Source organism: Rhinatrema bivittatum, chromosome 4, assembly GCF_901001135.1.
Source record: "Rhinatrema bivittatum chromosome 4, aRhiBiv1.1, whole genome shotgun sequence".
In the NCBI taxonomy this organism is placed as follows: Eukaryota; Metazoa; Chordata; class Amphibia; order Gymnophiona; family Rhinatrematidae; genus Rhinatrema; species Rhinatrema bivittatum.
This window is the reverse complement of record NC_042618.1, coordinates 286,958,861-286,972,561: the sequence shown is the minus strand read 5'-3', so window position 1 is coordinate 286,972,561 and position 13,701 is coordinate 286,958,861. Positions and strand designations below refer to the sequence as shown.

Here is a 13,701-nt window from a genome sequence, read left to right as displayed (position 1 = left end):
TTTTGGTTCTTTCTTGACCTTTTTCTTCAGTTCTTTCTGTCATATTCTTTAGCAATTTGGATCAAGTTATTGAAATTAAAAAAAAAAAAAAAAAAATTTAAAAGTAGTTTGATTTTGAGGAGGCGTGCTTTCCTCTCTTCTGCCTCCTTCTGCAGTTCCCTCTCCTTCCGTTGGGGGTAAGTGTGGTTTCTGTGTGAATTTTCTTCTTTTCAGCTGCTTCTTCTCCTTTGCCGGTAAAGCCGGCTCCGGCGCACTTCAGCGGTCCTGCGGCCCGGCGAATTTTTCTCGGGCCTGGGCGCGCCGGCAGAGGGGTTTTCCCGCCGGCGTCTGTGGACTGGTTGGGCTGCTTGAGAGGGCTCCCCTGCGGTGCGCTTTTCGTTTCTGGCCCCCCCCGAGGCGCTGTTTCTTCGGCGGCATCGCTATGCCGCGCTTTTCGCGTTGCGAGACCTGCGGCGACCCGGGGTCTCGTTTCTCGAGGGAGGGAGTGTGTCCTCGTTGCCTCCCCGACGGGGAAGGGGACGCGCACGCCTCGGGTTCCGTCCCGACGCCACCCTCCCCGCAGCCCGGGAAGCGTGGGCCGGCCACTTCCTCGCCGATGGCGGGAAGGGCGGCCATTTTGGAGGGGGATCCGGGCGCAGCAACTTCGCAGGAGAAGGAAGGCACAGTTCAGGGGCCCCCCCGCCGGCACGGAAGCCCCGAGGAAGGACGGCCCGCTCATCGGCCACAAGGGGATCTCGCTGCTGCCGCGCCTCCCGGTCTGCCGTTTTTCTCCCCAGATTTTATTTTGAAAATGCACACTGCATATTTGCAGGGATTGGCAGATCCGGGGGGTGCCTCAGCGAGTCCTCCTGCGCCCAAGATCCCGAAACTTGCGGTCCCGCCCCCCGGGTCCCTGACCCCGGCTGGGGCAGTCCCAGGGACCTCTGCTTTGCCATCCCAGCCGCGAGCGGTGGGAGGGGCTTTCCCGTCGGGGTTTGACCCCTCAGACCCTCCGGATCCTGCACACACGGAGGGACAGGCGGAGGGAGATGATCCACGCGCCCTGCGAATTTTTCACAAGGAGGAGTTGGAGGACCTTCTTCAGCAAAACTCTGCAGGAGCTCGATCTGGATCCGCCTCCGGATCCCCCGGCACCAGTGGCTCCTGCGATTGCGACATCATCCAAAAAAGGGGATCTGGTGCTGGCCGCCCTCAGGCCCAGGGCAAAGGCTTTTCTGGTGCATGAGTCTTTTCTGCAGCTCCTTACTGGGGAGTGGGACGTTCCTGAGGCGTCGTTGAAGGTCTCCCGTGCTATGGAAAAATTGTATCCCTTGCCGGAGGATTTCTTGGATTTCATCCGATTTCCCAAGGTAGACTCGGCGGTCTCAGCGGTGACGAAAAGGACGACGATCCCCGTCACGGGCGGGACGGCCCTACGGGACACGCAAGACCGCAAGCTGGAGACGTTTCTCAAGAGGGTGTTTGAAGTCTCGGCCTTGGGAATGCGGGCCGTAATGTGTAGTTCTTTGACTCAAAGGGCTAGTCTCCTTTGGGTCCAACAGCTCCTAACGTCCCAGCAGTTACCTCCGGAGGAAGCCGCCCAGGCCGATAGCCTGGAGTCTGCCATTGCTTACGGGGCAGATGCTCTGTATGATCTCTTCCGTGTACTGGCTCGGTCCATGGTTTCGGTAGTAGCAGCTCGGAGGCTCCTGTGGCTGCGTAATTGGTCTGCGGACGCCTCCTCCAAGTCGAGCCTGGGATCCCTTCCATTTCGGGGGAAGTTTCTCTTTGGCAACGACCTAGACGAAATCATCAAGTCCTTAGGGGAGAACTCGGTACATCGTCTGCCCGAAGATAGGCAGCGTCCTTACCGGGCGTTTGCCTCCACTAGGACCAGAGCGAGGGCACAGCGGCGTTACAGATCGTACCGGCAACCTGGCTCTCGCGCAGCCTCCAGTAGACCACAGCCCTGGTCGCGTTTCTTTCGCGGGCGGCGGCCCGCGAGAGAGGCTTCAGGACAGGGGAACCCCCCCACCAAATCTTCCCAATGATGCCAGAGCGACCCACTCCTCCAGTCCACCCATCGGGGGCCGACTCTCGGAATTCTTCGAGGAGTGGGTACGCATAACTTCGGACCAGTGGGTCCTGGACACCATACAACACGGTTACGCCTTGGAGTTTGTCCGTCCGCCAAGGGACAGGTTTCTCTTCTCTCCTTGCGGCTCCGATCTCAAGAGGATGGCGGTTCAACAGACATTAGACCGGCTCCAGGACATAGACGCTATTGTGCCCGTCCCTTTCGCCGAGGTGGGCTCGGGCCATTATTCCATCTACTTCGTCGTTCCCAAAAAGGACGATTCGTTCCGACCCATACTGGACTTGAAGGAGGTGAACCGCTCACTGCGGGTCAACCGTTTCCGCATGGAGACGCTGCGATCGGTAATTGCTGCGGTCCACCAGGGGGAGTTTCTGGCTTCCCTAGACCTGACAGAGGCGTATCTGCACATCCCCATACGTCCGGAACACAGACGTTATCTACGCTTCAAAGTCCTTGGTCAGCACTTTCAGTTTCGGGCCCTACCTTTCGGCCTCGCGACAGCCCCGCGAACCTTCACCAAAATCATGGTGGTGGTAGCGGCGGCCCTTCGACGGAAGGGAATTTTAGTGCATCCCTACCTGGACGACTGGCTGGTGCGGGCGAAGTCGTTCTCACATGGGCAGGCCTCGGTGGCCAGAGTTTTGGAGATGCTTCGCTCCCTGGGCTGGGTTGTGAACCTTCCCAAGAGTTCTCTCGTTCCATCTCAACGCTTGGATTTTCTGGGGGCGACCTTCGACACTCAACAAGGCATGGTCTTCCTGCGTGCGGACAAGGCCCTCTCTTTGAGGGAGCAAGTGCGTCATTTCGCGTCCCTGTCGGAACCCACTGCCTGGAATTACCTGCAGCTTCTGGGAGTGATGGCATCCACCATCGACATGGTGCCCTGGGCGTTTGCACATCTACGCCCACTGCAGGCGTCCCTGCTCTCACGCTGGAAACCGGTGTCGCAGGAATATCAGGTGATTCTGCCCCTTCCCCAGGCAGCGCGCAACAGTCTGGAGTGGTGGCTGGTCCCGGCTCACCTGGCCCGCGGCGTCTCTCTCGAAGTTCCCTCCTGGGTAGTAGTGACCACCGATGCCAGCCTCGTGGGATGGGGCGCCGTCTGCGACCGAAGCGCCACACAGGGGACGTGGTCTCCGGAGGAGGCGAGGTGGCCAATCAATCGTCTGGAGACCAGAGCTGTACGTCTCGCTCTTCACCGTTTCCTCCCCTTGGTTCGGAACCGGGAGGTGCGGATTCTTTCGGACAACGCGACCACGGTGGCTTACATCAATCGTCAAGGCGGGACGAGGAGCAAACAGGTCTCCGCCGAAACCACGCTTCTGATGGCATGGGCGGAACTCCATCTGGTTCGGCTTGCGGCCTCCCACATCGCCGGCGTGGACAACGTCCAGGCGGATTATCTGAGTCGACAGAGGTTGGACCCCGGCGAATGGTCCCTTTCCGACGAGGCGATGGATCTCCTGGTTCGACGCTGGGGCGACGTGGGGGCGACCGCCCTCAACGCCAAGGCCCCGCGCTTCTTCAGTCGCAGAAGGGAGCGCGGCGCAGAGGGAGTGGATGCTCTAGCTCTGCCGTGGCCGGCAGGTCAGCTGCTCTATGTTTTTCCTCCCTGGCCCTTAGTGGGCAAGGTACTTCGCAGAATAGAGAATCACAGTGGCCCCGTGATTCTCGTAGCTCCGGAGTGGCCGCGTCGCCCTTGGTTTGCAGACCTACTCAACATGGCAGTGGACGGTCCAATACGTCTGAGTCATCTTCCTCGGCTCCTGCAGCAGGGACCGGTATTTTTCGAGCAGGCGGCACTCTTTTGTCTTGCGGCCTGGCTTTTGAATGGCGCCGCCTCCGCCACCGAGGCTATCCGGAGGCAGTAATCTCCACGATGCTCCGGGCTCGCAAACCTTCTACTTCTGTTGCCTATGTTCGCGTGTGGAAGGTCTTCGAGGCCTGGTGTGCCGATCATGGGGCCCGACCCACGGAGGCGTCGGTACCTCTGATTCTTCAGTTTTTGCAGGACGGGCTGGATAAGGGTCTGGCATACAATTCCCTGCGAGTACAAGTAGCGGCCCTGAATGTTCTGTTACAGACGGCGGTCTCCCTGCCTCTCCAAGCGGATATCGCCCGCTTCCTGAAGGGGGCCAAACATCTACGACCACCGGTCAGGGACCCTTGTCCGTCGTGGAGTCTTAACCTGGTTCTCAGGACTCTGGCGGGCGCTCCTTTCGAACCCCTACAAGAGGTTTCGCTTAAAGACCTCACTATGAAGACTGTTTTTCTGGTGGCGATATGCTCTGCCCGTCGCATCTCGGAGCTGCAGGCTCTTTCCTGCAGGGAGCCTTACCTTCGCATTTCGGAAGCGGGGATCTCGCTGCGTACCGTACCTTCCTTCCTCCCGAAGGTGGTCTCTTCATTCCACATGAATCAGACGGTGGAACTCCCGGCGTTCTCTCCAGAGGAGTCGAGGTCTCTTCGTCACTTGGACGTCAAGCGGGTCTTACTCCGCTACCTAGAGGTTACCAATGCCTTCCGGATTTCCGATCACCTGTTTGTGCTCTGGTCGGGACCTAAGAAGGGCTCCTCCGCATCGAAGACGACCATCGCCCGCTGGATCAAGGATGCCATCTCGGCATCTTATATTGGAGCCGGTCGGGATCCGCCTAGGGCCGTCAGGGCTCATTCTACGCGCTCTCAAGCTGCGTCTTGGGCGGAGTCTCGTGCCGTCTCTCCGCAAGAAATTTGCCGGGCGGCGACGTGGAAGTCGCTGCATACCTTTGCGAGGCATTATCGACTACACCTGGCGCCTTCGGCTCCTGGGCACTTTGGCGATCAGGTTATCCGAGCAGGGCTCTCAGGGGCCCACCCGGTTTAGGGAAGCTTGGGTACATCCCACCGTCTGGACTGATCCTGGTACGTACAGGGAAAAGAAAATTATTCCTTACCTGCTAATTTTCGTTCCTGTAGTACCATGGATCAGTCCAGACGCCCACCGCCATGAGATGCTCAGCTCCTGCTCGGATTCGTTTAGGTAGTCTGTCTTTTCCGCTCCTATTTTCTATAGGGGTTGTACAGCTCCTCACAAGTTGACTGTTTCGACCTAGTTTGGGTCGTGCCTGTTTATTGTTCTTCATGTTGCCTTACGTTAGGGCTCTTGATCCAAATTGTGTTGTTTTGCTCTTTTGGGCTTTGTTATTCAAGATACTGAGCTCCAGCAGAGGGTGCGCTGGTATATCAGGCGGGACTCTCGAGCTCTGTTCTGACTCCATCTGCTGGACGGGGGACATAACCCACCGTCTGGACTGATCTACAGGAACGAAAATTAGCAGGTAAGGAATAATTTTCTTATACTTAACTGGATAACTACTTATTCAAATAAGTTTCTATCTAGCTAAGTTGCGAGGGTATTTCAGGGAGTAGCCAAGTTAGCTGGGTAATTTATTCAGAGTTCACTTGTCTGGGTAACTGATCATGCCTCAGACCTGTCCTCAAATTAGCCAGATGAGCTTATCTGGAGAACTGTAGGATCTGGATAGAACTGTAAGATATTCAGTGGCACACCCATGCTGCTGAATATGCAGGTTAAGCTGAATATGGACCTCATATTGTTTACAGTTAAAAAATAATTTAAAAAAAACCTTAAACATGAATACATTGCATTATACTTGTCCATGTATAGCATTAGCATATCAAGTATATACCCGTACATAAAACAAGAAAACTGAAACAATCACCCCAGGCATAATCAGACTAAGGTAAAGAAACAGCAACATAATCAAATTAAGCATAAATCATTTTAAATAAAAGCAAAAATATATTAAAAAAAATAACACACAAGACTCAGAAAAAGTAAAGCAAACCCAAACAGGATAAACAAAACCTCTTCAACACACTTCTACAAATTATCTCTGAAGCCAGCACATTAAAGTTGAAAGCTTGGACTAATATAATGCCAGGCACTGCCGAAAATCTCATTCTTCGCACTGAACATTTTCTCAAGTTCAGTGCGAAGAGAACAGTATATGCAAAATATTAAGATGTCCAATAGAGTAATAGCTAATAATGACATTTCCCTGTACGTACCAGGATCAGTCCAGACTGCTGGGTTATGCCTCCCTTCCAGCAGATGGAGTCAGAGAGAAAAACTGAAAAGCACCACCCTTTATAACCCGGGGTGCTCCCTTCGTTCCTTCAGTATTTCCTCTGACTCCAGCAGATTGAGAGGCATTCCCTGCGGTCCTGATCTCTGGCATTTTTCTTTGGGGCTGTGGCCCTTCAGGTTTGATTGAAAACAAAAAAAAAATAATAATAATAAAAGAGGATTGGTATCAGTTTCTGCGCTGGTGACTAGGTCATTTTAAATTTATATATCCTTAGTTTGGTAAAAAAAGAAAAGAGAGAGAAGATACAGAAACCTCTAAGGTGCTAGCAGCCAGTTTTGAGCAGGCAGGGCTCAGTCCTGCTTTTTTCTTCCCGGAGTTGGTCTCTAGGGCCCGGTGAGCAGAGGGGGAGGATTCACCGGTGGGCCGGTCACTCTCCCCCTCTATCAGAGACGCTTGCTTCTCCGCCCCCAGAAGCCGTTGCCCGCGGCCGGATTGCGATCAAATTAAAAAAACAAAAAAACAAAACAAAGTTAGATAATACCTTGCGCCCGGCCGCGCCTGCTGTTTCTCCCGGGCCTCCGGAGGGGGTGGAGTCTTCCACCCGGCTGCCTCTTCATGCCTCGTGGCATGGCTTGTATTTCTTGTGGAGAGCCGGGGATCCGGCTCTCCCGTGAAGGCCTCTGCTCCCGGTGCCTCCCCGGGGGCGAGGGGCCTTCACAAAGCGGCATTTCGGCAGGGGGGGGGGGCAGCTTTTTCGCGCCGCCGGCAGCCGCATGGGGACCGCGTGTCAGGAGGGCAGGGGCCTAGCTCGCTCCCGATTAGTGCGGGAGCGGCGGCCATCTTGACTGCCTCCAGCGGGGAAGAAGGTGTTTGAGATGAGGGGGAGGATCTTCCCCCTCCACTTTCCCCGCCTCACAGACCCCGCGGTTTGCCGGTAGTGCCTGCCCCCTCGGCGCCCGGGCCTTCGGGGGGGCCCTTAAAGCGGCGGACTCTTTTTTCATCTAAGTTAATTTTATTGATGCATCAGGCCTATTTAGAGGCGGAATCTGACTGGGAGGACAACGCTCTCACTCCAGTCAAAGCCCCGAGGGCCTCGGGGAGCCAGTCACAGCACAGGGTGCCTGATTCCGCGGACCCGGGGGAGCCTGGGGATCCTGATCTAGCGGACCCGGTGGATCCGGGTATCCCAGATCCTTTTGCCCTGGATGATAAGGGTGATTCTGCCTCCCAAGTGGAGGGCGATGATCCGCAGGTCCTACGGATATTCCACAGGGAGGAGCTTAACCACCTAATTTTGCATGTGCTGCAGGAGCTGGAGCTCCCCGTATCTCAGAGTTTGTCGGAGGTGTCTACGGGGGATGCAGCGTTGGCAGGACTGCGCGATCCCCCACAGACCTTTCCGTTCCATCCGAAATTCTCGCAGATCGTTTCCAAGGAGTGGGAAGCCCCGGAAGCCTCCTTAAGGGTAACTAGAGCAATGGAGAGGCTATACCCCCTCCCTAATGAGACACTGGAACTCCTGAAGGTCCCCAGGGTGGATTCCACTGTTACAACCATCACCAAGCACACCACCATCCCGGTGACGGGGGGGGGGGGGGGGGGCACAGCCTTCAAGGATTTGCAGGATAGGAAGCTGGAAGCATTGCTCAAGCGTATATTTGATGTGTCCGCCCTAGGAGTCCGAGCGGCGGTCTGCAGCAGCCTTATGCAACGTGCCTTGCTCTGCTGGGTTCAGCAAATGTTGACATCACAGGCTCTCCCTGCGGGGGAGGCTGAACAGGCGGCGCGTATGGAATCGGCTGTCACCTATACGGCAGACGCCCTCTATGATTTACTACGGACCTCGGCTCGCACTATGTCCTCTGCGGTCTCGGCTCACCGGCTGCTGTGGCTCTGACACTAATCCGCCGACTCCTCTTCTAAAGCTCAGCTCGGGTCTTTTCCCTTTCGAGGTAAGTTGCTGTTTGGCGACGAGCTAGAACAGCTTATCAGAGCCTTGGGGGACAATAAGGTGTACAAACTCCCTGAGGACAAGCCTCGAGGGGCTCGTTCCGCCAGTAATTTCCGTGGCCGGTTTCGTGGTCAGCGTCGCTTTCGCTCCGCTAGGGGGGCGTCAGGCTATACCCCCAGGCAGTCGGCGTCCAGGGCTCAGTCTTGGTTGTCTTCCTTTCGAGGCAGACGGCCTCCGCGGGCCGGAACCCTCACCTTTTCCAGCACTAACAAGATTACACAATGAAGGGACGCCGACCCATTCCTCTGTCCCATACATCGGGGGTCGGCTATCTCAATTTTATGAGGAATGGGTCAAGATTACATCCGACCAGTGGGTCCTAGATATTATAAATCACGGTTACGCGTTGGATTTTGCTTGTCCCCTCTGGGAGTTTTTCCTAATATCCCCTTGCGGGCCGATGCACAAGCGACGGGCGGTACTTCAGACCTTGGACCGGTTACGGGCTTTGGGGGCCATTGTGCCGATCCCTCTGTCCGAGCGCCGAACCGGGCGGTACTCCATTTACTTCGTGGTTCCCAAGAAGGATGGGTCCTTCCGCCCGATCCTGGATCTCAAACAGGTCAACAGAGCGTTATGGGTACCTCGTTTTCGGATGGAGACATTGCGGTCCATCATTGCCGCGGTCCACCAGGGCGAATTTTTGGCTTCTTTGGATCTGACGGAAGCGTATCTTCGCATAGGAATACAGAATCGGCATCAGCGGTTTCTCAGATTCATGATCTTGGGACAACATTTTCAGTTTCGCGCCCTACCGTTTGGACTAGCAACGGTGCCTCGTGTGTTCACCAAGGTGTTGGTGGTGGTAGCGGCAAGCTTGCGTCGGGAAGGAATCCTGGTGCACCCCTACCTGGACGATTGGCTTATTCGGGCAAAATCGGAGCAGCTTTGCCGGTCGGCGCTCAGATCGGTGATAGCTCGGCTTCAGTCTCTGGGCCGGGTTGTCAACTTTGCCAAGAGCCAGCTCGTCCCGACCCAGATACTGGAGTTCCTTGGGGCTCGCTTCGATACGCGGGCAGGCAGAGTCTCCCTACCCATCGAGCGCATGGACTGGTTGATGTCGCGAATCCGCTGCTTGCTCTCTCTTCCCTTCCCGGTGGTGTGGGACTACTTGCAGGTGCTTGGATATATGGCGTCTACCCTGGAGCTGGTTCCCTGGGCCCTCGCTCATTTACGACCCTTGCAAAGAGCACTACTCTCGCGTTGGGATCCCAGGTCGGAGGAATACCAGATTCCCCTACCACTCCTCGAGCCGGCCAGGTCCAGCCTCGAATGGTGGCTGAATCCGAACCACCTGTTGAAGGGAATCTGTCTCGAGAGTCCTCCATGGATGATGGTCACGACCAATGCCAGCCTGTCCGGTTGGGGGGCAGTGTGCCAGTCGAGGTTGGCACAAGGGGTTTGGACACCGGCCCAAGCACAGTGGTCCATCAACAGGTTGGAGACCAGAGCGGTCTGCCTAGCACTCCGACACTTCTTTTCAATGTTGCGCAACCAGGCAGTACGAGTCCTGTCAGACAATGCCACCGCGGTGGCCTACATAAACAGGCAAGGGGGCACCAGGAGTCGTCCCGTGGCAGACGAGGCCGACCGCTTGATGAGATGGGCGGAGTGCCATCTTGACCGGATTGCGGCATCTCATATCGCCGACGTAGACAATGTACACAGGCAGACTTTCTCAGCCGACAGATCTTGGATCCCGGAGAATGGGAACTGTTGGACGAAGCGATGGGCATGATATTGCGACGGGCCCCCCCACCTCGACTTGATGGCGAATCATCGGAATGCCAAAGCGGCTCGCTTCTTCAGTCGTCGGCGAGACTACGGATCCAAAGGAGTGGATGCCCTGGTCCTCCCCTGGCCTCCAGACATTCTTCTGTATGTGTTTCCTCCGTGGCCCCTGATAGGAAAGGTGCTCCGTCGCATAGAAGACCACCGGGGTCCAGTGATTCTGGCAGCGCCCGAGTGGGCGCGGAGGCCTTGGTTCGCCGACCTAATCAACCTAGCAGTGGACGGCCCGCTGCGCTTCAGTCATCTACCCTACCTCCTACGTCAGGGTCCAGTATTTTTGGAGCAGGCAGATCGCTTTTGTCTAGCGGCATGGCTTATGAGAGGAGGAGGTTAAGGCGAAAAGGTTATTTGTATGCAGTCGTGTCTACCCTGTTGAGGGCTAGAAAGACCTCCACCTCACTTGCCTATGTTCGAGTCTGGAAGGTTTTTGAGTCCTGGTGCCAGGAATGCAACTTGTCCCCTCGCCGGGCCTCTATCATTCGCCTGTTGTCCTTTTTGCAAGCCGGATTGCAAAAGGGGTTGTCCTACAGTACGCTCCGGGTTCAGGTCTCGGCCCTGGCCAGTCTCCGGGGGAAAATTGATGGGATCACTGTTGCGGCTCATCCGGATGTGGTGAGATTCTTGAAGGGGGCCAAACATTTGAGGCCTCCGGTGCGGGCGGTCTGTCCGTCTTGGAGCTTGAACTTGGTCCTTCGGGCTCTTTGTGGATCACCCTTTGAGCCTTTGAAGCGGGCGACTCTTAAGGATTTGACGCTCAAGATGGTTTTTCTCGTGGTGATTTGTTCGGCCCATCGGATTTCGGAACTGCAAGCCCTTTCCTGTCGGGAGCCTTTTCTGCGGATTTCTGATTCGGGTGTCTCTATTCACACCGTTCCTTCCTTCTTGCCTAAGGTGGTGTCTGCGTTCCATGTCAATCAATCCGTCGAGTTACCGGCTTTTTCCGATGCGGATAAGGAGTTACGGCGATTAGATGTCCGTAGGGTCCTATTACGCTACTTGTAGGTCACTAATCCTTTTCGTCGCTCAGATCATCTCTTTGTTTTGTGCAGCGGGCCTAGGAGAGGGTCTCAGGCTTCGAAGACTACTATTGCAATATGGTTGAAGGGCGCCATTGCTTCTGTCTACATCGGTTGCAGGCACCCAGTGCCGGAAGGTCTTAAGGCGCATTCTTTGCGGGCTCAGGCGGCGTCATGGGAGGAGAATCATTGTGTATCACCGCAAGAGATTTGTCGGGCGGCTACGTGGAAGTCCTTGCACACTTTTGCTAGGCATTACCGGCTGGATGTCAGGGATCCCGCGGTGGATTCCTTTGGCGGTAGTGTTCTTCGTGCAGGACTCTCCAGGACCCACCCTATTTAAGGCGGCTTGGGTACATCCCAGCAGTCTGGTCTGATCCTGGTACGTACAGAGAAAGGAAAATTAGTTTCTTACCTGATAATTTTCGTTCCTGTAGTACCAAGAATCAGTCCAGACGCCCGCCCGTACTCAGGAGAGTCCAGTCAGTAGTTTCTCTGTTGTATTTTCCACAGATTGTTGATGACTGAGTCTTATTGTTAAATAGTTTCCTTGTTTAACTTGATCTAGTCACTGGTTGCAAAAGCGTATTAGCGGTTGTTCTATTACACGCTCCTCTTTATCTTTAGTAAGTTCATTCTGCTTTGATATCGATAATACTGAAGGATCGCAGGGAGCACCCCGGGTTATATGGGTGGTGCTTTTCAGTTTTTCTCTCTGACTCCATCTGCTGGAAGGGAGGCATAACTCAGCAGTCTGGACTGATCCTTGGTACTACAGGAACGAAAATTATCAGGTAAGAAACTAATTTTCCTATCTTCTTTATTTTGGGAATGGGGAGAAAATTATTATAGAATCTGTGATTAACTATAAGTTATAATTGTGTATGACATTTATAAAACACATTGAACAACATGTTAAAGCAGCAGTACTAGTAAAAAGGAAACATATCTGGTGGTTGAAACAAAGAAAATCATTGAGCCTTTCTTTTTTAATTTGAAGAAAGATCATATGTTTGGGCCCACTGGTTTCCTCTTACTCCTTTATACATCTAAGTTTGAGCCAGACCTGGGATGTGAACCTTCATTCACAACAACCCAGGGTTTTCCCCCTATTTTTATAGTTACCTCACAAATCAGCCCTGCCATTTCAGAAACAGTCCTCAGGAATTTAGCTAACTTGCAGGCCAATACAGTACAGTATGCTCTGATGGAGCGCACAGTTAACCCGCGATTGGATGCGCGTTTTCGACGCGCTAGCGTTACCCCTTATTCAGTAAGGGGTCGAAAGTGCGAGTCCAACACCCCCGAACCTAATAGCGCCTGCAACATGCAAATGCATGTTGATGGCCCTATTAGGTATTCCCGCGAGATTCAGAAAGGAAATGCAGCCAAGCCGCACAATTTACTTTCAGAAATTAGCGCCTACCCAAAGGTAGGCGCTAATTTCTCCGGGCACCGGGAAAGTGCACAGAAAAGCAGTAAAATCTGCTTTTCTGTGCACCCTCCAACTTAATATCATGGCGATATTAAGTTGGAGGTCCCGAAAGTTACAAAAAGTTTAAAAAAAAAAAATTTGAAGTCGGCCCGCGACTTGCGGGTTGAAAACCGGCCGCTCAATTTTGCCGGTGTCCAGATTCCGAACCCGTGGCTGTCAGCGGGTTTGAGAACAGACGCCGGCAAAATTGAGCGTCGGCTGTCAAACCCGCTGACAGCCGCCGCTCCTGTCCACAAAGAGGCGCTAGAGACGCGCTAGTGTCCCTAGCGCCTCTTTTTACCGCCGACCCTAATTTGAATACTGAATCGCGCGCACAGGAGAGTGGCCTGTTCGCCCGCTCTCCCGCAGACTTTACTGTATCGGCCCGTTGGATCCTAAGTCTGGGCATTCGGTGTCATCATTGAGCAATGCCTGAGACTCCCTACTTCCACGTACTGTGAACACTGCTCTGCAGCAGCCTTAGCCCAGGTCAACCTGGTAAATGGAAGACAGGACCTGGAAATTGAACTTGGGTTCTGTACATGGTCAGTCCCGTAGAAATTAAAGTAAAATATTTAATAAGTTTGAATTGGAGAAGGTTTAAGGAGAATAAAAGTTTCTTTTTTTTTTCTTTTTCAGGTTTGCAACACAACAACAGATCGGAAGCATGCAGACACAGCACTGGAAAAGTATGTCACTGAAGCAGTGATGAACATAGTGAGTGGATTCTTCAGTTCTCCATTTTCAGACAACAGCACAAGTCTTCAGGTGAGAATGAGAAAAGTAACCAAAGCCAGTAAGGCTTTCAATAGAGGTGGTCCAGTGAGGCAGTAGCCAACTTGATGCCAGATGGCTATGTAAGAAATCTGCAAAGCAACTTATGCATAGGCGAGCCATAAAATATCATGGCTGACTTTGAAAAAATTTAGCCCCATTGTTTTATCGTGTTTGAGGGAGGTGTAGATAAAATTCCTGAGGAAGTATTGGCCCGCTACTGCAGGTTCCTGATGTTCCCAAGGAAAATGTAAAGGACAAGGTGCCCAAAGCACATACCCCCAAAGACAAAACAAAGCACCTGGAGGGGAGGATCTATGTGGATCCATCCCCGCTCCCACCACCTATCGAGGTGGCTTTGACCCTCCTGCCTGAGATTCAAATAAAAAAAAATGGCAAACAGTTGGTGACGGCCCCTTAGATAAAGGATAGCCCTCCACCCCCCACTGGCCCATCTCAACCTG

General features: G+C 54.0%; 1 protein-coding gene across 1 annotated transcript in view; it reads left to right on the top strand.

The window, feature by feature from the left end:
• ITPR2 (inositol 1,4,5-trisphosphate receptor type 2) overlaps positions 1-13,701 on the top strand; it is a 1,380,003-nt gene that overhangs the window by 719,028 nt on the left and 647,274 nt on the right. The window contains 1 exon segment of the mRNA XM_029597493.1: positions 13,103-13,231. Within this exon segment, the coding sequence (XP_029453353.1) occupies positions 13,103-13,231 (129 nt within the window).